The 26,362-nt window shown below is 42.4% G+C and overlaps 1 protein-coding gene across 1 annotated transcript in view; it reads right to left on the minus strand.

Annotated features, from left to right (window-relative positions):
* ALK (ALK receptor tyrosine kinase) overlaps window positions 1-26,362 on the minus strand; it is a 599,157-nt gene that overhangs the window by 87,377 nt on the left and 485,418 nt on the right. The window contains exons 10-11 of the mRNA XM_083496014.1: window positions 13,587-13,681; window positions 10,117-10,242 (exon numbers count right to left, since the gene is read on the minus strand). Of these exons, the coding sequence (XP_083352140.1) occupies window positions 10,117-10,242; window positions 13,587-13,681 (221 nt within the window). The remainder of the gene's footprint in view (window positions 1-10,116; window positions 10,243-13,586; window positions 13,682-26,362) is intronic.

Consider the following 26,362-nt stretch of genomic DNA (forward strand, 5'->3'; position numbering starts at 1 on the left):
TAGTTCAGGAACAAGGCAAGAAGTTTTGAACTGGACAGAAGCAATGGAGATGTCCCAACAGTTTTCACGCCCTGCCCATCAAGTTTTTAAAGATGAGATGCAACACACTCACAAGCCTCACTTTGTGGGTATGTCCGGAAAATCCTCCTGATTTCTCCAGCCCTCCTGATACAGCCTCTTGCATGGATGCTAACTTACAAATATATCATGAGGTTCACAAGAGGGCAGTATCTCCTATGAATCTGGGGTTTATAAGTGGAATGTCAAATATTGACATGAGCCACCTCCAGCAAGTAAGTCAACCAAGCTACACAGATGCATGTGTTAAGTTGTCCTTTGTCACAGTGTTCTGCACACATTCTCAGTATCATCTCAATGCTCAGTCATTATGAAGCTCTGGGAATTTAATTAGTGAATATGATGTAGAAAAGCAACACCATTCAGTGGAAGAACTAGTATGTTTTCCTGTGTGGACCAATCACTAAAGAAGAGTTCATATATTAAGCATTTGTTAGAAAGTGCAAGTGCAGAATCACACCCTCAGCTAGTTCCAGAGTCCAATATATAGAGGTATTCTCGGCACAATTAAAAGGAGCAGTGCTAAAAAGGGGTTTGCTCTGAACTGGTCTGAAAATAGATGAGTCTGAAAAGAATGAATATTCAACACTTTTTCTGGAATTAGCTGACCTACCCATTAGGGAGATCAACAGGAGACTGCCAATCCCAAGCTGGTCATAGATATAGCATAAATTCCATGGAGGAACAATTAAGACAATGGAACTTCTCCAGATGTATGCCTACATCATCTAATGTGGCGCATTTTAGCTGGTTCTTCAGTTGTGTGGGCTTTCAGGTCAGTTCAGGGACTCAGCAGAGGGAAGCAAGATTTTATCACTCTCTCTCAGTTGCAACAGAAACTGTGGCTCTTTGTTTTAATCTGATTTGCTAAGAAGGAAATGCTACAGCCTGTGAGCTATCAAAGAAGCCAAAGATCACATTAGTTGTAATTACTTTTTGCTGGCTCCGATTGATCATTGCCCTCCAAAGGATTTCACCGTGGTGCTGATGTTGCCAGTTCACCTGCCAGAAGTATATAGACAGCCATGAAACTTTCAACCCTGGCAGGATCAGGCCTTTGCTTCTTGAACTTGTAGCTGGGACTCAAAAAGGACAAGATTTAGTCATGCCTTATCTAAGGTTCAGGAACATACTTCTCATATTTATTTATGCCTTATTTTCTGGCGTGTCCTTTTGTACATTGCACTTTTGTTCCAAGGACTTTGAGGTGGCTTACAAGGTGTGTGTCCCCCCCCTCCCCCATTTTATCCCCACAAGAACCCTGTGATGTAGCTTTGGCTATGACCCACTAAGCTTCATGGCTGTGCAGTGGGGATGAGAACCCTGCTCTCCCTAGTCTTATTGCAACATTGTCACATTATGACTTGTGACTGAACGCTGGGCTTCAAGCGCAGAAAGGGTTAAAGAAAACAAGTAGGTTAAAGTGGTGATGAGTGACGGAGCTGAGCATTTAATTTAATTATAAAAAAATATTTATGTACTACTGTGACATTTAAAATATCAAAGTGGTTTACAACAAGGAGGTTTATATGCAATTAAAACCGTGTGAGCATTGAAAATCAGAGATCATCAACCGACACTTATGAAAAGACGCTTTCTTAATTGCCTGCAGAAGCTTTGCAGTATAGAAAAGTTTTCAGCAATCATTTAGAGGTAAAACTGAAGGTGGTTTCTGAATCTCTATTGGCAGAGCATCCTACAGATCTGGGCCAATGACATTGAAGGCTCGGCTTCTTGTTGCTGTCAAATTAGCCTCGCTAACTTGGGGGAGGACCAACAACAATCTCCACGATCAAATTGTAACATAAGCATTTAGGAAGTATTTACAGCACCCTGGACCTAAGTTGTTTGGGGCTTTGTAAATTAATACAAAGACCTTGAACCTGTCTTGGCTGTAGATGAGCAGCTGCCGCAGATGCTTTAACAGCAGTGTCCCAATGTGGACCATCCCATTTTGCCCCCTGAGGCAAAATTTGAAGATGGCGTTGCCGTTGCCCACCTCCCAAAGCCTTGCTTACTGGGATCACATGGCTGTGACTTCACTGGAACCCAGAAGCAGCTTTTCCAGTAGTGGCAACAGCAGGACAGGTGGGTGAGGTGCTCCCTGCCATGGGGAAGGTTAGGAAAAGCTGTGGCGGCAGTGAGATCTCACATGAGCTCCACAAGATCCCACCAGAAGCTATCACTTCTCCCCCTTCTCTGGTGGCGGGGGCAGAAGAGGGGTCCACAGGGGTGCCACCCCCTGGGATTCGGCTAACTGACTCCACTTCATAGACTCTGATGGTGTCATATCATGATCCCCAACAAGCAGTTTATGCACTTAAATTAATACACTTAGGATTTGGTTGAACTACTGAACTCAGATATTCAAATTAGACTCAAAGTCAGTAACATACACCAATTTACATTTTAATCATCATAAAAAAGAGAGGGATTTCATTATAGGGGTTAGAGAGATGGATTAATATCAAAGACGTCCAGCTTCTAATCTACACTCAGCCATGAAGTTTACTGAGTGTGTTTGTGACCTTGGCCAGCCACTCAGCCTAACCTGCTTATCAGGATTGTTGTGAGAATAAAATGGGGGTGGGGGGGAACCCTGTACACCCTGTTGAAGTCAGCGGAGGAGAGGTGGGCTTAAAAGGTAATAAAATAAACTTTAAAATGCATTGTGAGAATTTGAAATTTCTGCCTCAGTACACTTTGAAATTAAACTCAAAGTGCATTTAATTTTGAGCTGATGGTGCAGGATATTTCAGGTTGATGATGCACAACATACAGATTGCATCATTTGTATCACAGATTACAGTAACTTGGGGCCCATACATAAAGTACTGTAGTGGAAATTTAGGGGGGAACTATGGACCTTTGTAAGAAATCAAAGAAAATTTCTCTAAGCTTCAGCTGTGCTTTTAAAATAGGTATTCCTAATACTGATGCAGCAACTCAGAGCATGGTATAAAGTTGATTGTCTGTAAGGTGCTTTTGGTTATAGCACCGGGCATCTCTATTCATCGCACCCAGCAATGACAGTAGTGCTGGGTGCCTTATTGAAGAGGTACTTTTGATACCTTCTATACTGATCCTGCTAGCTGACATGGATTAGTTGTTTGGCAGGTGGATCACCGCTTCCCCTCCAGAGCAGGCATGGGCAAACTCGGCCCTCTAGATGTTTTGGGATTACAATTCCCTTCATCCCTGACCACTGGTTCTGTTAGCTAGGGATGAGGGGAGTTGTAGTCCCAAAACATCTGGAGGGCCGAGCTTGCCCATGCCTGCTCCAGAGCACCAATGAAATGCAAAAATCTGGTACTAGAGATTAGAAGGTTCAGTTAAGGCCAGTACACATGAGGCAATACTAGGTCCTGCTTGACAAGTGGTGGGGAGGACTAGGGAGGAGTGACAGGGACTTCTTTCTCTTGCAAATGATGTTGGGTATGGAACTGGAAGGAGTGTTGGGTTAATACACAGAGGGGGTCAAGTGAAGCTCTCCTGTGATTGGGAACCTATGCAAACAGCTCTTATGCAGTGAATGCATGCCAGGGGAAGGAGTGCAGCCTCCAGCCCTCCCTCCATAGATGCTTATTTATTTAATACATAAGCTGAATGCTTGCTTGGGACTATTCTCATTCCTATAACACATAACAAGCCCTAACACAAGAAAAGAAAAGAAGTCTGAATCAATATTTTCAGCCAATTTCTTTTTCTGTTTTGGACATTCATTTGTGGGAGGTGGGTGGGAATTGGTTCAGTTCGCATTTTGCTGTGAAACTACCTAATGAGTGCTGTCTGAAGCAACTTGCAAAATGATCCTTCAGAATTCACATTTCTCTGAATTTTAGGGTGCAGTTTTACAGCCAAAGAAACTGTGAGCGTAAAGAGTGTGCATAGAGATGAACAGTAAAAAAAAAGAGGTAAACATAGCATACACTTTTTGCAATATTGGAATTTATTCAGTGTTTGCCAAATTCTTTTATTTTTGTCATTTCTGAATTCACTGACACATTCTGTATACTGCATATTTGTATTTCCAAAAATCTGCATTTTGATGTTTTGAATGTTTGCTGTAAGCTGCTTTGGGCACTGCTCACTGTAGAAAAGCAGCAGTCAGCCAATCAATCAATCAATCAATCAATACCAAAATGCATAATATTAGATGTAATTGCTCTGTGTGAAAGGCAACACTGAATGCAAAAAATGTGTAAATTCATAGAAATGTGCATTTAAATGCTGACAAACTCTTGTGGAGACTTTTTTTAAAAAAGCAAACTCGTGCAGAAATGTTGTCCATCCCTACGGCGTTGTTGGGTTAATTGTGAGGACTTTTATGTGGTGTTTACATTTATAACATGATGAGGTTGAATGCTGTTCTTCATTTTAACTTCCAGCCCTGCATGCTGCCTGGAATGCCCATTGAAATATGTCCTATCGTGTTGTCTTCCCATGGACATTCTTAAACGTGTGGCCAGACAGGGAGGCTGCCTACAGAGCACCAGAGAGCAGCATGAGCATTACTTTTTAATTAGGAAAAACCAAAACTTCACACCAGTCCCTTACAACCCAAAGTCAGACTCCCTTCAATCTGTACTTCCTGGAAGACATTCTAAAAAGCGTGGAAGTCTGTGGAAGTCTGTAAAGCAGCACAAAGCTTTAAAGAATTTTAAGAAAGAGAACAGAACTTGACCAAGTTAGTAATGCCATCAATGTATACTTCAAGGGAAAAGCCAACCCCTTGCAACCTCTGAATTTCTCCTAAGATTGCATAAGCTGCAGGGGAGAAAAAAGCTCCATTCTTTCATATGGAACAAAGAGGTCCATGAAACTGGGTGTGGGGATCTGGCACAATTCTAAAAGATATTTAGAAAGCTGATGAAATACTGCACACCGTGGTTTTATTATTAACATTACTAGGGGCAGGAGGGACCTAAGAACAGGACAGAAGGCAATGGGAAAGACGAGGAGGGAAAAAGAAATCATTTGCAGAAATGTTCAGAGTGGAACACTTTCCAATTCAAAGGCCGATATTGATGTGCAAAGTTGTTCAGGTACCAAGCAAGAGAAATCAGAGCCCTGGTCTGCAGCCCAGCTGGTAGACTCGTAAACGCACAACGGGGTACTTTCACTTATTTCTGGTGGTTGTGTTCTCTTCCTTGATGGCTGGATACCCCTCATCATAGAAGTGACAGTTCTGCATTCCTGCCGGGGAGCAAGGGAATCGGATTCTGCTACCACTCTGCAGGGGTTGTCTGCCTCTGGTTTGAAAATAAAGCTAAAAGGGACGACAGGGGGTGGACCGTTTCTTCAGCATGGAATGATCAGGTATTTACTTCCTCAGCACAGCCTAATTACGCACCTGAAGCACAACACCAGACACCAACAAGAAGATGTAAGGAGCAAAGCGACACCAGTTATTTTGTGTTTATTTATACAAGTGATTTACTAGTTGCTCTTCAGCCCAAGATGCCAGTTTTTCAGAAGGATTAAAAATAAAAAGTACAGCGTAACAGATATCAAAGCAGACACACCACAAGCAGAATAGATCAAATTCCAGTATAATCTAATTAAAAACAAATTAAAGATCCTACAAGGCTAGGACAAATAGAGATGGTTTCACTTGGTGCTAAGGGAAAACAAAAACAGTGCCAGATGAACTGCCACAGGAAGGGAATTCCAAATATGAGGTGCCACTGGTGAGAAGGCCCTGACTCCAGCCACCACCTGCCTTACCTCAAGCACTAGGATGACTCAGAACAGAACTTTAGATGCCAGTTTCAGTATCTGGGCAGATTCATACAGGAGAAGGTGATCCTTCAGGTGCCCTCATCCCAAGCTATTTAGGGCTTTAGGTCAAAATTGGAACTTTGCATTGCGCTTGGAAACCACCTGGAAGCAAGTGTGTTTCAAAACTGGCATAGCATCCAGTCCCAGTTATAAACATGCTGCTTTGCTTTGCATTAGTTTCCAAACAGTTCTCAAACTCAGCCCAATGCTCACATTGAAATAGGCTAAGTGAGGTGAAACCAGTGCATGGATAATTGTGAGCAGGCGATCTCTGTACAGGATTAGCCAGAACAGGAGAATTAGACTCAGCTAGTGGAATATGTCTTGAGCCCCAGAATCTTTTGGCACCTCTGCAGATGGGGCCAGTTATTGCCATTGTTATCAATGGACACTGGTTCTAATCCTTCCACAACACACAAAGACCTGATTGTGCTGCTCCTGGCAGCAGCTAGGCTCGGAATTAACAAGTGCTGGAAGTCAGCCAATGGGCCGCTCCAATGGGTGTGTGTCTGAATAATATTCAGAATGTAGACTTTTCTGAGCATATTACGAAACATCAGAGAATAATAAAGGATGAAACAAAACATGACTGATTTGACAGAGTATGGTTCCCGTTGCTTTGCTACATGAATAAGAAAAGAGAAGGTCACCCAATAAAGTTAACGCTTTAGAGAGGTAATCTGACTGTGGTTTGCTCTATAATGCTGGGTATCAATGTAGTCTGCATTTTCCTGAGTCAGTGTTTTTACACACTGTTGAACTGATCTGTCCAGAACAGGTGGCACACCACATGCCAGTCCAGGCAAAGCACCCACCCACCCATTTCTGTGTAATTTGTATGGAGCGTTAATTTATTGGCTCCTATTCAAGCCATTACTGACTACTGAAACAAATCTACACTTCCACAGTTTCAACTGAATTTGATGAAAAGAGGAAACAGCTAGGTGTCATCAGCATACTGATGACAACTCATCCAAATCTTTCAGTAACCTCACTTAGTGAGTTTAATACAACAATAGTTCTCCAGCCCACCTTAATAAAAGAGTTAAAAAAACCCCACAAGAATGGAATCACTGCATAACCCTTATGGAGTCTCATTGGAATGATTGTTATGTCCATCCAGATTCCATCTTAAGAGTTTTAATAGATGCACACCATATGGCTTTAACGCCAGCCAACTTTTCCCTCTCTTCCCTGCCCCTTCTTAGTTTTGCTTATTATCAAAAGATGGTAAACATTTTATGATATTTTAGATGGCCTAATAAAGGCATTGTCCTAATATGGAGGTGGAGGGACACGTGGTGATCTATGGAGTGAAGCTATTGGTGAGTTTTGCTTATCATGAAACCAACTGAAATACTAAGTGAAGCTGAATTCTCTTTGTCTGCCCACTCATTTGTGAACTCTATGCCCTCCTGTGGAAGCCAATAAATTAAGAAAATGCCAGCCAGTTTTGATTTGGCTACAAAGTTTGGTATATATTTGCATATAGTTAATCTGCAGCAGCCTTCCATCAATTACCACACAACTGAGATTGCAAATGTTTGAATGCCAGACTAGATGGGATATTAATTGCATGATGACAATTAACATGTCTAGTTTTTAAAATTTAACAACAGGAGCAGCCAAAAGCAGGGGATGGGGCAGCAGCAATCAGACGAGGATCAGGAATATGATACGCAGGGAGGGGAGTTAACACTTTCCTGCACATCACAGCTTCCCAGCTGCTATTCACCAAGGAGAGAAGTTTCCATTAGCATCAGATCCAACGTTACTAGCTCCTTGGATCACCTTCTCTTTCTACATCCTCTAGACATCTGCAGCAGTGGAGTTATAAAGGAGCAGAGTTCAGAGAAGCAGATATGTCTATCTGCAATCTGTCTGCTGCAACAAGGAATAAGATACCTGAGACCAGCTGTCATGAGAGTCCCTTGTTCAAAACAGTACTTTACTGATCCGGCTCATGGTAAGTCAGGCATAAATTAAACTATGATTGTCACAAAATGGTTCCCTGATATTCATGCTACATCAATTCCCACCACCAACACTACTAAACATTCAGGGTCAATTCTTATGACCTTTTCTGAGTGCGACACCCACAGCTTTTGACAGTAAGGGCTGGTTAGAAACTGCATCTTCTGGCTACAGTTGTGAGAATCAGCTCTCCAGAGAGCCAATAAACCATTCTTGCAAGTTTTCCAAGGTAGCTTGCCTTCCTCCCCCCCTCCATTTCCCCGATGTTTGGCACAGTAAATATAAATAAATTTGAGCACTTTAGGAACGAATAATGCCCTGACCTGCTTTATTGCCTCTCGTATTGGGGAATGGCAACTCAAGTGCAAGCTTTCTTGCTGCACTATGCATGTTTTATACAGGACACGTTATAAAACCCACTCAGTGCAAGATGTACGGCTGTTGTGAGCTAATGTCAGAAAATCAAGCGCAGGACCAGGAATCTCCCTTCTTGTCAGCTCCATTGCAAACTGATTCATGGAACAACATTTCAGAAGTGCTTTTTATCTTTGAAAGTGCTGTACAAACACTCTAACTAATGAAAACAGCAGTGGGTGTTGTTAATATCTATGTTTACAGCATTTATCATGGCATTAATACATTTCCTCTGATATGCTAGGTCTATTTTAAAAATAAAAATAAAAGATGTGGAGTGCAGCCTGGCTACAGTAGGTCTACAAATTACTGGCAGCCCTCATCAGTCACCTGTATCTGCAGCCATCAGTTGCTTTCAGAAGCATCATAGAACATCAGAAAAGCCACTACTACTATCACCACCCATCGGCACTGCAACGTTTCCATATAAAAGACCCAGATGAGTCACCTTTGGACACAAGCCTGGCCAGCTCTTTCTGGGTGTCAAAGAAAACCAAGCCTTCACATTGTGATTAGGGTAAAAGTCTGCTCAACACTCCATTGATTAAGGCAAGGCAATTGCATAGGCGAAGACCGCATCAGCCAGACTCTCATAGAATAGAATCATAGAGTTGGAATAGACCACAAGGGCCATCGAGTCCAACCCCCTGCCAAGCAGGAAACACCATCAGAGCACTCCTGACATATGGTTGTCAAGCCTCTGCTTAAAGACCTCCAAAGAAGGAGACTCCACCACACTCCTTGGCAGCAAATTCCACTGTCGAACAGCTCTTACTGTCAGGAAGTTCTTCCTAATGTTTAGGTGGAATCTTCTTTCTTGTAGTTTGGATCCATTGCTCCGCGTCTGCTTCTCTGGAGCAGGAGAAAACAACCTTTCTCCCTCCTCTATATGACATCCTTTTATATATTTGAACATGGCTATCATATCACCCCTTAACCTCCTCTTCTCCAGGCTAAACATGCCCAGCTCCCTTAGCCGTTCCTCATAAGGCATCGTTTCCAGGCCTTTGACCATTTTGGTTGCCCTCCTCTGGACACGGTCTCATCTGAGCTGATCCAATAAGGTGTTCTGCTTACAGATATAACTTAACAGTTTTTATAGGAAAAACAAAGTTATCAGAACCCGGTTAATATGAAACAACAAGAAACTGGTTTTGCAGGAAAACGGCATTGTCAAAAACACTCAAAGGTTCCATGCTTCATCTTTTCACATTTCGCCTACCTTCATGCTGACTCTGTTTTTCCATGCTAAGGGAGATGTGACCTCAGAGTGAAAACTCGAGCCCTGCAGACTCCAGGTCCATGCATTCTGCTTCCACATGGGAAAAATACTGGGAAACTCCCAGTGGCTGACAGCAAGGGGATGGACTACTGTACCACACACCAGAACAGGCAATAAATAAAGGGAAAGCACATGTGCCTTTCAGAGGCATTATGGGTTAGAGAAATGTATGCCAAGTCCATGGCAGCTTCGATTAGTTATAGCAAGGATACAGACTTTTGATTTGCCATTGACTTTCCCACAGTGATCAGTTTGCCTTCCTTCGATGCATTCTTTTAATAATAGTAATAATAATAATAATAATTGGCATTAGGACACTTTTTTCTAATCATTTATTTTCCAAAACGGCAACATTCCTGGTTTTGTGAAAAGCCTTGCCCTAGCTGTCCAAATAAATACAAGAGACATTTCACAGCCCAAACATGCCAAATTTGCACGTTCTCATTTGCTGAAAAAAAGTCACATTGTTTCTCTTTTCATCACACAATAATCAATAAAGCACTTTACTGTATTTAATGGAAGCTTGCACTTGTGAAGACTTCTGTCCACTTGGAATGATGATTCTCAGCAAGAAACCATTTCCCTACCTCCAAGGCCAACTGGGGCAGGATCCTGTGTTGGCCTTTCTGTAATCTGCCCTTCCCCCCTGCCTCTTTCAGTGAGCAGATTGCCTGCGTCCGGGCTGTTGTCTCGAGATGTCTTCTCTTCATTGACTGGAACACACAAAAAAACAGCCTGGTTTATGACTGTGCAGATATGGCGTGTTAGCCTGGCACAGGGAGGACAACAACAGCTGGTGGTGGATCAAACTGGGCCAAAGGGCTTGCAACCATAACGGGTGATGGCGTTAAAAGGAAGGGCAGGCTGGCATCCATTGCTGCTGTGGGATCTGAAACAAATGGAGAGGAAAAAACAGGAGGGAAGCAGGGAAGAAAGAATGCTTAAGATGCTAACAAGGTGAAAGGACATCAGCATGATTGGGGGTGGGCGGCGAATACAGTGGCTGCTGTTTAATTGTCAACTTCCAACATGCATATTTAGCCTTTAAAACAGTGGAGTGCAATTCTTCTGCAGTTACAATGCAACAGCTACAAATAATTAAAAAATATATTCCCTTGTAGCTGCAGAAGCTCAAATTCAACTGTAGAGGCATTTGGCATTAGGACACTAGCAAATGGAATGCATTAGAAATAAGGGGTAGATTCACAGATGGCAAACACTATAGAGAGTGGTTGTAAAACAGCGAAAGAGATACAGTGAGTTTACATCAGAGGAGAAACTGGATAAAGGGATATTTAACACACAGCATTACTGATTATCTCAATGGTTGGAAGATCAGGGGCAAGAAAAGAGAGCTTAAGCCTAATGTCCAAGAACAAGGAAATGAGACAAAAGCACAGTAGTTCATGCACTGCTGTCACTAAACAGCCATAAATGTTTAAATATGGTAGCAATACAAGTAATATGATAACCCCAGTGCAAAAGGCAGTGGAGTATTTCAACTTTACAAACGTGCTTAGCGTAGTGCAACATTTCTGATAGGAAGCAGCTCCCAAAGATTCATAAAAGCAATGGTCTTTCCAGTCTGGAGGCAAAGGATCTTAGTAAGGTGCCGAGCCTGAAAGCCTTGAAGGTTAATCCTAGAGTTAAACTACCCTGGCCAGAGAGGGGTAGGATTTGGTGCAAGTCCCAGTGCTAATGGCTATTGGAGATAAATCACTCTTGGGGATACGACACCAGTGTAATAATGCCAGGTATATGCAGGCACAGTGTTACACTGCTGTATTTTTTATTTATTAGATTTATTAGATTTTTATACCGCCCTTCATCAAAAGATCTCAGGGCAGTTCACAAGATAAATCATAAATAATCTGGAGTAACCGCAGATCAGGTTCCAAAGGGCTCTTGTAAAACTGCCCAGCACTGCTGTACAAAAAGGCAACTCATTAAGGTTCCCATTTTACAGATGAAAGGCACTGAGGCTGAGATCATTAGACCTAAGTAGCAAGGGACAACAAAACTGTTGCCTGAGTGACCACTTCAATTTATTGAGAAAGCACGGCAGCGGCATCAGAGCCCAGAAGAGCATAGCTGTCAACTTACAGATTTGAAAATAAGGGACCAGCAGCCTCAAAAATAAGGGACCAGCAGCCAAAATAAGGGATTTTCCAAGCACAGGTATGTTCAACTTCTGAGCCCCTCCAAGCCAAAGGCAGAAAGCCCACCCAGCAGCCAAACGAAGCCTCAAGCTTCCCACAGCACAGCAACCCGGCAAAAGGGATGAAGCAAGGAAAACCACCGTCACCTCTCTGCTGGGAAGCACTGAGCAAAGGCGAGTCCCCAGGCAACACAGCCAATTTGATCGGCGCAAGGCATGCAAGCTCCACACCCCAGTCATTCTTAGACTCCTTACTGGGTGAGCAATGCAGCCAAGCAACACAGTTGAAGCCTCCCTCCTCCCTGGCGGGAGGGAGGGAGAGGAGCTGCTTCCTTTGAAACCCGGGAAATTTAAGGGACAGCATCAATAAGGGACAGCAGTGGGACACGGTGCTGGGATAAGGGACTTTCCCACCAAATAAGGGACGGTTGACAGCTATGCAGAAGAGTCATCGGCTGGAAGAGACAAGCCATTGCCCTGACCTAAGGCGATGCAGACAAACTGAGATGGGAGTGTCAGACTCTAGGCAGCAGCTTCTGAAATGTATGTGTCTCTTCTGCTGCAAGTACAGAGTAAAATGGCACCAGCCTACACCCACCTATATTATTATTTGCACTACTGATTCAACTCTAATGGCAATGAGGCCAAAGTAGTATCAGGGGTGTGGGACAGGAAGAGAAATCTAACAGTGCAATCCTATATAAGCATACACAGAAGCAAGCCCACTGAGTTCAATGAGCTTTACTCCCAGATAACTATGTATAGGATTGCAACAATTCTCTGAATTCTAAATCCTTTCCCGCCACTCCTCTCCTGGCTCCCAAACTAGCATTGCACTGCACTGGCAAAACAGATGGTGTAGATTAAACACTCCCATTGAATTAAACACCCCACCTTTGCCTGCTTTGCCCACACTGCAGCAATATTCTGCCTAACTCTGCTCTCAATCAAAACACAACCAGAGTGGTATATAATCTCCTGGGAAAATCACAGCAAGAATACATACGGCGCTACTGAAATTTCATAAATGCATGTTCATGATATCAGATTAACATTTGGCAAAACGGACATATATTTTCCTTAAATACAATGAAAAACTTCACTGCATGACATTCTATATATACTGAAATCTCCATTCTGTGATGAGCTAAGATAAAACTTCTTTGGAAACGTTTTGTCTGGATTAACAGTTATCAGGATGGTTGGTATAGGAAGGAGACTTCTAGGCAGATGAGAGCTTCCAGACTGCTATTTTGTGAGTAAAGATTCAATCACATCCCAACAAAAACACTAAGATTTATTTATTTATTAGCAAGGAAAGCGACAGGAAGATACACAGGAAAGTATGGGAGAACAATTGTTTGTCATGACATTATATAACCTCCCTGCAAACAAATCAGAATAAATTTTCAGAAAATAACTGACCCTGTATAATCTCCCTGCAAACGTTGTACAAACAGTTCAACAAACAGGTAACCAGGAAGGGACCAACAGCTCTTTTTTAGTTTAGTTGATGTTGGGATTTTAAAATGTTGGTTCTGGTTTAAAAACCTTTCTTTTTTCATTGTAGCTTGCGTAATGGAAATTTTATATTGAATTTTTTGCCTGACAGCTGCCAAGGCTGAAGGCTAGTATAATAAAGTTGATGACTGACTGATACAGTGCTAGACATTTTGGGGGCAACACCATGACTTGTACTGCTCTCACCTTGACCTGCTTTTCTCAGGGCCTCTTTGCACATGGTGTAGAAGTGCCAAAACAGGAAGCATGAGTGAGCTGCACCTACTTTCACACTTCTAGTGTAACAAGTGAAGACTTTAGTCAAAAAGGTATGTATTTGCAGTACCCATTGTACTGCGGTAGGCTACACATTAAAAAGTTAATCATAGGCTCGCTCACTTGTAAGATAGCAGTCCAGGCTGAGTGACACATTATCAAAAGCAATGATGGCTTCCGATCCAACTTTCCAGGATGTAACAATCTGAAGCCAAAACCTGTAAAGAAGAAGAGAAGTTATCAAATTCCGGCAGATGGAAATACCGCTTACCACAAACGCATTTGCTTTTGATATACCCAGCCCAACCTTTCAAAGACAGGGAAACAGTATTGACGCATAATGGGTATCCTGGTGTCAAACCAACCAACTGCTCCAAGGGGAGAGGAGAAGGAACATTCATCCAAACATGATATATCAAAATAAGCAGTGGCATTATGTGGAAGTATGATGGGCAAAGAGTTCTTCATGGCGATATCCCTCAAACCAGCAGCGCAACAGGTGCTCTAACTCTGAGTGCAATGGTGATAAATTGCTAATTTGCCAATTTTCCTGGTGGACTACTGCTTCACTGGGAACTTTCACAGTGTAAAGAAAAGTATTTCAAAGCCAAGTTTGGGGCAGGCAAAATTACATCATGTTGGTCTCTGTAGTCTGTAAGCCTCACTTATTTATAGTAGGAAACAGTTAGATTGAGAATTGTGGTCTGACTGAGTGGTTCTTGGATCAATTAAAATGCCACTGATTAATCGGGCAGCAGTCTTTTTAAATAAGAAGTGTAACTAGTTTTTAATGCAAGTACTTACAAAACCACAGCTACTTTGTTTCTGCTGTAATATGCCTCCCCCAAAGCATGGAATAATTGCTTGATGTTGGAATTAAATATGGGTCACAAAGACTAGAAGGAGACCATGGAAATGATGCTCCGGGCAGTGATCAATCAGGATGAATCTATGAAACAACTCTTTATGGTCAAAGGCACAACTCAGATGGAATATATAGCTGCTGAGGGTAAGCTTTGTGCGCTCATTAAAAGAATATGCAACCTTTGAGCTGAAAGGGAATGGTAGGATAGCCAATGTTTGCATAAGTGCTTAAAAATGGTGCCAACAAATTTAATCCTGATGAACAATGACCTATAGAAAGATCATGACACTTTCTTTTATCCACAGAAAATATGGAGCCTTTATACTGGTGATAAGCCAAAGACATGAAGTTGTAAGATTATAGATAGACAGAGCCATATATTTCAGGTCTGCGTCAATTTCACGTGTTCCATTTTTATTTAAATAATGGTTTTTATTAAGCATGTGTGTGTGTGTGTGTGTGTGTGTGTGTGTCTGTAGAACTTTTTTCTGGGGGTACACAAGGGTACACATATCCCTAAACATTCTGTGAATCTTTGTACTTCTGTCCATTTACTGTACAGTGGTACCTTGGGTTAAGTACTTGATGCGTTCTGGAGGTCTGTACTTAACCTGAAACTGTTCTTAACCTGAAGCACCACTTTAGCTAATGGGGCCTCCTGCCTGATGTTGGAATTAAATATGGGTCACAATTTCTGTTCTCATCCTGAAGCAAAGTACTTAACCTGAAGCACTATTTCTGGGTTAGCGGCGTCTGTAACCTGAAGCGTATGTAACCTGAGGTACCACTGTATTTATTTTTCCCAATTTGAACTATAAAATGGTGATTTTCTTGAGTCAAAATGAGAGTACCCTAAACATTTTTTTAAAGAAAAAAGCACTGTATGTGCCTGTGTGCCTTAATGTACTGATTTATAAAAGCATTTTATCAAAAAATATATTTTAATGCATTTTGATAAACCCTTTTTGAACTGAAAAGTGCACTGCAAAAATTCAGAGAAGTGCAAAATCCAAAGCATAAATACATTCTGAATCACACATTAGTTCAGGAGGTCTTGATCAGGTCAAATCCATTCAGAATTCAAAGAAAATGGATTTCTCAAGCAGCCCTAGTAAGGATATGCATTCATCTCATGATGCAAGTCTAACATCTCTGATACCAGAGCCAATTAAGATCCATCAGAATATTACCTTTGTAAAGGAGAGTTTGTTCAAAACAGAAATCCATGCCATTGGACATACTGGATAGTCCCCACCCCCACCCCTTGCCAATTTGCATGCCAATTTGGCACAGTGGAGAGCTTCCAAGATCCCAAATATGCTTAAGAATCTTGGAGTAACTCCTGCAACTTATTCTTAGCTGTGTACTATTGGTGATTTTTTTCCTCTTCTGCGCTGTTTTAATCCATCCATCTTCCCTGTTGTTGCAAGACTGATCCCCTTATGAGAAGTCAAGAGGCGCATAGGACTGGGGAGGGGAGGACCAGAAGCATAACAATCCTGCTAAATGATAAATGGAGGCAAGCTTAAGAAAAGCTGGTCATACAAATTGCCTGCTAAATGTGATGGGTTAATACCTGCCCTCTGTTATATCTCTACAATCCCCATCAAACTGATGGACTAGCCTCATTAATTCCAGCTGAGCAGCTGAGATGTAGCAGATTGCACAATTTGTTCATCTTGTATTTAGCAGATTTCTTATGTGGTCAATTGGAGAGCAATGCAAGGGACTCTGGCTTTCATTCATCAAGACAGAAGCACAGGGTTCCTTTTCTATTCTTGCTTTGGACTGAAAGATCCAAAAACCACATGGAGCTGTGGGAAATCGATAAGTATAAATCTGCACCACTGATTTCAAATGGGACTCCATTTTTCCTCAACGGGACTACTAGACCAAACTAAGCATGGCATTAAAGACGCTTGTGCTTGAAATGTGTACATTTTTTAAAAATGCGAGCAGCTACCTCATGAAAGTAAAAGCAAGGTCATCGCCATGTTGGGTGGAGAGGGAGACCTTAACCAATTCCTCTTTGCCATGATCTCAATGAATACCCCCTTCATATCAGAAACCTCCTTCCAAATGCTGCTACTTGCACTGAGCAGAACATTCTTATTGGCACCAATGGAATATTTCCTCTTAGTGCAAATAACAGCACCCAGGGGGCCATTTTCACCAAGGGTTAACCACCCATCCCCAGCTACCATGCCCCCAGTCTTGCTCAGGCCTTCCTGGTGGTGGCTACCTGCATTTCAAAAATATACACATTAACTGCAAAGTCACATTTAACATCACATTTAGTTTGGCCATCGGGCTTAAGTTACATCCCCACCCCCAAAGAATCAGAGCTTCATATTACAGGGGCTACTAGGACTAAGTGCAGCTGTAGCATATAGAACAAGACTGAAACCAGTTTCCAACAGTATTCTACTTTTGCATGAGACCTTTCAAACTTTATCTTGCAGCAGCTGCGTGCCCTTCAAGTCCTCCAAGGACAGGGGCCTTACAATAAGCAGCTCTTGAGACACATGAGGCTAGTGTTAGAAGGAAACACCCCCACCCCCACCCCAGGTTTGGCGTTGCCAAATTTAAAATTATACTATGAAGCAGAATGCCTTGTATGGCTGAAAGAATGGATCACTTTGGAAAAAGCAGATTTATTAGAACTGGAGGGCTATAATAACAGGTATGGATGGCACTCCTACCTTGCATATGATAAGATCAAAGTCCATAAAGACTTCAATAGCCACCTAATTAGAAACACGTTATTTAAAGTCTGGAGCAAATACAAAACGAGACTGGAGCCAATGACACCATGGTGGCTCTTACCTTTAGAAGCCCATGCCATGAAAAAATAAAACATGAATAAGGAATGGACAACATATAGAGATTTGATAAGGGAAGATAAAGGTAAACTTAGAATAAGACCATATGAGGAAATAAGGCATTATGTCTCCGACAGATGGCAATATATACAACTTGGAAGTGTCTTTAATTCGGACTCGAAGAAAGGCTTTGCTAAAGAGAATTCATTAATGCATGAAACATTATTTAAAAAACAACAAAAATTATTATCTAAAATGTATAACCTTCTGCTAGATTTGGATATGATTGATGAGGAAGTGAAAGAGACAATGATTAAATGGGAGCGAGACTTCGGCCACACAATATATTTAGAGCAAGGGGAGAAACTTTGGCAGGAAGATATAAGGTTTACCGCCTTTAGTACATAAAATAAAATTTCATCAAAATGTTCTACAGGTGGTATTTAACACCAGTCAAGTTAGCAAAAATCTATAAACTGAAATCCAACCTCTGTTGGAAATGCAACAAGGAAGCTGGTACAACAATGCATATGTGGTGGAGTTGCACTCCGATTAAGTACTTCTGGGGAGCAATACATGAGGAGTTGAAAAAAAATGCTTAAAATCCCATTAATGAAAAAACCAGAGGCTTACCCACTGGGCCTTTTAGAAGAAATACTGAAATCGGAAAAAATAATTTTCTTATATGTGACCACCACAACTAAGATCTAAATGGAAAGCTAAAGAACTACCTACCAAGGAGGAACGGATTCTCAAATTAAATGCATATTTAAAATTGGCTAAATTAAACAGCATCCATACGACAGCAGTGAAATATAAAACTAAAAAACAATGGCAATGCTATGATGATTATATGACAAAATATTGCTCTAAAAAAGACATGCTAATATGCTTAGATTAAGAATGTAAATGCATCAAAACAATAAATTATCAATGACATATGTATGTATATAGAGAAAATAAAAACAATCAGAATGCAATGATGAGGGTAAAATTGATTCTAGAGAAGACGAGTAGCGGTGGAGGGAAGTTAAACAGGGTGGTGGGTTTATTTTATTTTGTTTATGTTTTTTCTTTTTCTTTTTTTGGATATTGTATAATGATTTAATGTATAATGATTTAATGTTTCTTTTCTGTTATGTATAATTTCTTTTTTAAAATTAATTTGTATGATGGAAAATTTAAATAGAAATACAAAAAAGTAAAAAAAAAGTAATACACCCCTTCCCCCGTGCAATACTTGCACACTGAGTGGGGTTGGGATCTCTGGCCCATTTTTTTTCTATTTAATTTGTATGTGTGTCTGCATCCATTCTTTAAAATCACATTAATTTTTTTAAAATTACAAATCTTTGGATTTCACTGAAGCAAGTCAATCAAATTGCTAGTAACTAGCTTCAGTAGTTTTCTCTTACGGGGCTGATCTAAGAAATTTGTAATTATGTTTATCATGTGCAGGGGGTGGGGAAGTGTAGCTTCAGTATAACACAGAGCAGCTGAATTTCTCCTGATCCACTCACTAAGGATGCCCTTAAGACTTCCAGATAGTGTTACCTGGCCTCACCCGGAGTCGCAGCCTATATTTTGAAATGTACTGAGGCTCGGTCTCCAAGGCCTCTAATCTGTCTGATCTGTTACCAAATGATGATAGGATGGGATAAGAATTCTGGCCATTAAAAAAATTATTATATTAAAATCAGCAAGAAAAAGCACAGTACCGAAATCCCTACATGGGACAGAAAAGAAGGCAGGTAATTTCAACAGCCAACGCCCCTACCCTCAGCTTTTGCTCATAAAACAAAAAAGCATGGAGGGGGCTGTACTGCGCTCTCTCTCTTGGTGAAGAGTTCCAGAACAGTGGGGCCACTGATGAGAAGTCCCTGGTAGAAGCTAACTTAGCCTTCTCCTGAGAAGGATTTGGAACAGGAGCTAATCTGTGGATCTTAGATGTGTGCATGTATTTGGAGGGATCATGGGACTGGAAGGGGAGGAACATGGGTGAGAGGAAGTTCTGGAACAGGACAGGAACCCCAGTAATTAGACTGTAGCCTTTGCTTAGAGCTTTGATGCAATTGTAAGCATAGGCACAATCTCCATGAAATAACTTTGCCTCTTGGGAAAGGAGGGATAAAGCCTGCAACCCTGGTTTTCTCACTCTCACTCATTCAGGGAGTGTTTGCATGCCTTTTTGGTACAGTATTGTCATAGGGTACCAGAGTGTTCGGAAATGGAGGCAATAAACAGTAGTATTTAGATCGTATTGGGGATATGAAGGGAAAATGCAAGCTGCAGAACTGTGCCAGACAATAAATGGGTTTATTTATGTAAACCGCCTGGTTTAATTTATGTAAACCACCATGGCAGGCTAGCTAAGCACAGTACCATTAAGGAATAATTGGCAACCAAGTACTGAGCCATTAAGGGCCATTGGCGATGCAAAAGAACTGTCCTTCCTAGTCCCCGTCCCCCACTGAGGAGTGGACAGAGACAGGAGAATTGGCGGGTTGCCAAGGTGAAGGGGGCATGATGTCACAGGAAAATGCGTCCTTTTTGAAATCTAAAGGTTGTTCTGGGAACAAGAAGAAGGAAGTAGACAGAACCATATTGGCAATGGCTGGAGGAGGCTGCATCAAGAGCCATGACTGACTGCTGCTTTGGACCTGAGCTTACTGAAGTTATGAGAGGGTGATGAGAAACACTCTTGGGGTATACTGTTCTGTATCACCTCCATGGAAAACTCTATGTGTAAATATGAGTACAATAAACCATATTTCTTAAAGCCTCTGCTGTGCCTCAATTTTCCCAATGGAAACAACCCTGGGGGAGTGCTCAGAATCCCCTGGAATCCTACTACCGCCTGGCAGAGATGGGTGTGTGCGTCTGTGTGCAATCTTTGTAACAATATGCATGAAAAGTGAGGATTCCGCAGGCATAATAGCTCCCAGGATAAATAAATAAATAAAAAATCAGTGACGAAGAATGCTGAATGATAAGCTGTTACGTAGCTCTGGAGCGCTGCCAGTTTATAAAATGGCAGTGTGGTTCCTTGCGTTCTGTAGATTCTGGGAAGTGAGACGCTGAGCTGCTCAGGCTGTCACTTTGGGGATCCCACCATCGTCAGCTGTTAAGTTGGCAGCCTAACAGGGAGGATTTGGAAGCTGTGGTGAGCGCTGGAAGTGCTGAGAGATAAGGCAGGAGTGGCAGAGTTACAAAACATACATGGCAGCACTTTGGAAGGGAGCCTTTCCATTCAACATTGATAGTTCAGTGTGAGTGCATGCAGGAAAACGTAATCCTGGAGGCTACAGAAACTCATTTCCCCTCTACCCACAGTGCATCAATGTCCTTGGATCTGACTTTCATTGTTTTTATTGAAATGGCTCCTAAGAATGAAAAGGGAGTTGTGCCCCAAAGGCCCAGAATCAGCATAGCTTCATGTGATCAGTAGTGTAATGACAGGGCTCCTGCAGGGATTTGCTTTCTTTCTAGGCAGACAGCAAATGTCTTACTAGGCAGAAAAGGGAAAAAGGAGGGGGGAGAATATTCAAACTACCTGCTGAATAATTGTAGAACCGGGGAAAGCTTAATATTTAAGCTTGAAATTGGCCTTGGGTGAAACCCGGCAACTGTTCAAATACTGAAGAGCAAAGGATGAATAAAACCAGTTCGTGTTTTTCCCTCCCTTCCTTTTTTGCTGTTGCTTGTTCAGCATCAAATCAGAACTTCCTCAAGCAGTCAGGGAGCCTTATCAGGAATACTTTCTGTTTGGCCTGTTATTTAAAGAGGTTTCCATCCATGAGCTTTGTGTACAGGTTTGTAACTTCCTTTAATCTCGGTTTATTTTAGGTGTCTATGTTGAAAGGTCAATTTGCAAGGTTTTGCAATGTGCTAACGGCTGAATTCAAATTTTACATGCATCTAAAATTTCAAAATTTGAACAAAAGCGTGTTTTTTTAAGCCCATAACTCTATGCCCACTTATCTAGGAGTAAATGGCATTGCACTGAATAGGACTTAATTCTGAGTAGACATATATAGGATTGCACAGTATGCTAGTCAATCCAAGTGGTAGTAAAAAAAAGTTTTTAATTACCCTAATGGCGCCTAATTAAAATACTTAAAATTTAAAAAAAATACCAAAAGCTAAAAACATATCCTCTATCAGTATAACTCCCTGCTGCTAAATGTCAATACATGATATGAATTTCAGTGCTGAAACTCATACTGCTCCCATCATATGGTCTGAAGGCACATGCAACCACCACCTTGCTGAAACTAAGCAAGTCTGGATCTGGCAGGTGCCTGGATGGGTATCTGCCTGGGAGCCACATTTATGCTACCTTGGGTCCCATGATGAAAGAAAGATGGGGTGCAAATGCAATAAAACAAATAAAAGCATTTCCCAAATCACCAGTCTGGGTCAAGAACTGGAGTCACCACAACGACTGCCATAGCTGAGATTCTGTTTAGCAATCAGAATTTCAGAAAGTAGTGCTGAGACAGCCATCGTGTTTGTGCATGGATGTTTCTGCATGCAAGAGAGAGAAACCAAGGCTCTCTCCCCAAACTGCCAGTTTGCCAAGATGCTGGAGGGGACAACAATGTTGTGTGTGTGATGTTGCGATGTCCCAACATCACATGCATGACATAAGGATGATGGGAGGAGCCAGGGGTGGAGCTGAACACAGTGGCCGCATGGTTTCAGTGGGCAGTGGCACCTCCACCTCCTCCTCTTTCTCTTGGTGCTGCCACCAGAGGGAGGCTTCTTTATCCCTCCTTCCCCTCCATGGTAGCAGGAGCAGAAGAAGGAGACAGTCACTGCAGCAGCATGGTAGATTCTGTACTTTGCCTTCACACTCTCTGGACATTGGGGGGAGGGCAAAATGGCTCAAGCCCGCTGAAGCTGACACCCCTGCCTCCACAAAATACAGTGGAACCTCGGTTCTTGAACCTCTCTGTTCCTGAATGTTTCAGCTCCCGAACATCGAAAACCCAGAAGTGTTCTGGTTTTCGAACGTTCCTTGGAACCCGAACCCTGACGTGGCTTCCGATCTACAAAAAGCCTAGCTGTCAGCTAGTCAGAAGCAGTGCCTCGAAATTCAAACGTTTTGGAAGTTCCACTGTACATAGAACCATAGAATCGTAAACTTGGTAGGGACCCCAAAGGTCATCTGGTGTAACCCCCTCTGCAAGGCAGGAATCTCAACTAAACATGCACATGTTCCCCATGTGTCTACCTGTTCCATTCATTTCAAGAGAAGGGACGGCAATGTATTCACAAAGGAATGCTTATGTGGAGCTGTCTGATAAATGACGAAGCTCTTGCATATATGGGTTGGGGTTCAAAGAGACACTTTGGCTCATGTAAGGGGTTTAGTGTAATTTCTGATTCCCCCCTCCTGAACAGTCAACACTTTCCTCTGTCCCATCCCATGCTGTCTTACAAAACAGGGTCTTCTGTTTTCAGAAAAGAAAGTTTTGAGAACCACAGAATTCACCAAGTATGCTTCACGATTCTCTGAATCCTGGCCTCAGTGCATACCGAGACCCAGTGCTCAGGGGAGGTTGCTGAATTTGGCTGGTGGAAGTCTGTAACACTAAAGAAACATATGAATTTTATTTTAGAACTGTTGTTTACAGTCTGTATTTAGTAGTTCATTTGCTCCTAGCTGTGGGCTGGCAGGGAACTTTTCCTCCAGAGTGGAGACCTCAGCTGGTAGTTTTTTGTGTGTGTATAACCTTTTGGCACCTTTCCTTTAATAACAGTTTAGGCCCTGAGGCTTAGGGTATCTTTTGAGCAATTTAATGCTGGCTTGCAGGCACATCAGTCAGGATCATGCAGCTCTCCTTAAACTACAACCCAAGAATGGCTCCATAATCATTACAATCAAAAATCCATTAAAGTCAAGGATGGCTATCAAAAGGGAAACATGAGAGTCACTCACATACACTCAGAGTGAGATAATCAAGAGTGACTCAGAGACCTACAGAGATAAACAGAGAGTCCTGCACATACTGTTCCCCAACTTTTAAATGATATTTCCCTGAATGACAAGGACTGTTGCTATCTTGTGTGATTATTCTCAGCCTAGCTCTGGCCTAAAGTGCCTTGGCTTGAACAACAAACTTTATGAGCTCTGACTGCAGTCTGGCTGGAAATTCCTATTTGCTACTGAAGCACACATACAAATGAGAAGTGACACCCGTATAGCTAGCTGAAGTGAATACAGTGAATAGAGATGTCAGAGTCAAGTTCTGTCACAGATGGAGGGCTTTCATTCAGAAGTGAAATTCAGTAGGCCTTTACAATCCTAACAAGCTTAGAGTTAAGGCCAAGCCAAAAGAGGGAGGCTGAGTGATTCCCAAAAAACTTCATACCCCACCTCCCATGAAACAAAATGTAACCCCAAGTTCAGCAACTGGGGTAGGCCCATCTAGACAGGGAAGCTGGGTACATTTGCCCTGGGCCCCAGAAGGCTAAGTCGGCCAGCGGAGACGCACCAGGGGCCTGCCAGACTTACACTGCTATGCCAAGAACAAGACTGCCACCCCAGGCCTCACGCGGGCCTGAATTGGGGGCTGTAAAACAAGGCAATGCTTCTTATTGATTCAAAGTAAGGCCAGAAGGGATTAAATTCAGCGATTTAAAACCACCTCACTTTTTCACCTGACTAAATTGACTCTAGTCAAAGCAGAGACTGGACCAACCCAGAGTAGGTCTAGGCAACACCTGCCTTGATGCCCAGCAGTTTGCCTGCCTGAGCTGAAAGAGCTGGTCTCATAGGTGGTGCTGAAGACTCCCATACTGCTTATTTTAAGGGACTTCAAAATCCATGCCAAGGTGACTGGTTCAGGGGTGGATCAGGACTTCATGGCTGCAATGATGACCATGGGGCTATCCCAACACGTCACTGGCCCAACACATGTGGCAGGCCACACTCTGGACTTTATTTTCTCAACTGAGCAAGAGAGGATGATCTGAAAGTGGGGGATATTGACATAAGTACCTTGTCATGGTCAGATCCTGTTAAGATCTGTGGGGGAGGGAGACAGTGCTCCTGAAGGTAGGAGTCTATCAATTGATGAAGATGATCATCCAAATGTCATAGACCAAATGGAGCAAACAGCACGCGGACCTAGTGGTGGGAGGAAAAAATCCTTAAATAAGAGACACGGGGGAATGATTAATGGACTTCAATGTCTGTACACTAATGCGCAAAGCATGGGAAATAAACAAGATGAGCTTGAGCTCTTGGTACAGCAAACTAAATATGACATAATAGGCATCACTGAAACCTGGTGGGATAAGTCCCACGATTGGAATGTAATAATGGGGGGATACAATCTATTTCAGAGAAACAGACCAGACAAGAAAGGAGGAGGAGTGGCGTTATATGTCAGGGATGTGTATACCTGTGAAGAGATCCAAGATTTAGAACCTCAAAGCCAAAGTGAGAGCATTTGGGTCAAAATTAAGGGAGAGAAGAATAACAGTGACCTCATTGTGGGAGTTTACTATAGATCCCCAAGCCAAACGGAGGACATAGATGATGCCTTCCTGGAACAGATGGCCAAGCATGCAAAAGGAAGGGAGATAGTAGTAATGGGGGACTTCAATTACCCAGATATTTGTTGGACGTCAAACTCAGCCAAGAGCATAAGGTCAAACAGATTCCTCACTGGCCTTGCAGACAACTTCATTGTCCAGAAAGTGGGAGAAGCAACAAGAGGAACAGCCATTTTAGATCTGGTCCTAACCAATGTTGATGACCTGGTTAGTGGGGTAGATGTGGAAGGATCATTAGGCGCGAGTGATCATGCTCTTCTGAAGTTTACTATACAGCGGAAAGGAGCAGCCAAGCATACTAGGACTCAATTTCTTGACTTTAAGAAAGCCGACTTCATAAAACTTAGGGAAGTGCTGGGCGAGATCCCATGGACAGCAATACTAAAAGGAAAGGGAGTTCATGATGGCTGGGAGTTTGTTAAGAGGGAGATAGTAAAAGCACAACGTCAGGCAATACCAATGAGACGGAAACATGGAAGGTGCCTAAAGAAGCCAGGGTGGCTATCTAAAGAACTTTTAACTGAATTAAGATTAAAAAAGGATGTGTACAAAAAATGGAAAAGGGGGGAAACCACCAAAGAGGAATTCAAACAAATAGCCAGTACGTGTAGACACAAAGTCAGAAAAGCTAAAGCACAGAATGAACTGAGGCTTGCTAGAGAGGTTAAAAGCAACAAAAAAGGCTTTTATGGGTATGTTCGTAGCAAAAGGAAGAACAAAGAAACAGTGGGGTCACTCAGAGGAGAAGATGGTGAAATGCAAACAGGGGACACAGAAAGGGCTGAACTCCTCAATGCCTTCTTTGCCTCAGTCTTCTCCGATAAAGAAAACAATGCCCGACCTGAAGAATTTGGAGCAAATGATTCAGCAAAGGAAACACAGCCCAGAATAACTAAGGAGATAGTACAAGAATACTTGGCTAGTTTAGATGTATTCAAGTCTCCAGGGCCAGATGAACTGCATCCAAGAGTATTAAAAGAACTGGCAGATGTGATCTCAGAACCACTGGCAGTCATCTTTGAGAATTCCTGGAGAACAGGCGAAGTCCCGGCAGACTGGAGGAGGGCAAATGTTGTCCCTATTTTCAAAAAGGGGAAAAGAGAGGACCCAAATAATTACCGCCCAGTCAGTCTGACATCAATACCAGGGAAGATTCTGGAGCAGATCATTAAGCAAACAGTCTGTGAGCACCTAGAAAGGAATGCTGTGATCACCAATAGTCAGCATGGATTTCTGAAAAATAAGTCATGTCAGACTAACCTGATCTCGTTTTTTGACAGAATTACAAGCCTGGTAGATGAAGGGAACTCAGTGGATATAGCCTACCTTGATTTCAGTAAGGCATTTGACAAGGTGCCCCATGATATTCTTGTAAAGAAGCTGGTAAAATGCGGTCTTGACTATGCTACCACTCAGTGGATTTGTAACTGGCTGGCTGACCGAACCCAAAGGGTGCTCATCAATGGTTCCTCTTCATCCTGGAGAAGAGTGACTAGTGGGGTGCCACAGGGTTCTGTCTTGGGCCCGGTCTTATTCAACATCTTTATCAACGACTTGGATGATGGACTCAAGGGCATCCTGATCAAATTTGCAGATGACACCAAACTGGGAGGGGTGGCTAACACCCCAGAGGACAGGATCACACT

The sequence above is a fragment of the Podarcis liolepis genome, assembly GCF_965112155.1.
Source record: "Podarcis liolepis genome assembly, chromosome: 3".
Lineage (NCBI taxonomy): Eukaryota > Metazoa > Chordata > Lepidosauria > Squamata > Lacertidae > Podarcis > Podarcis liolepis.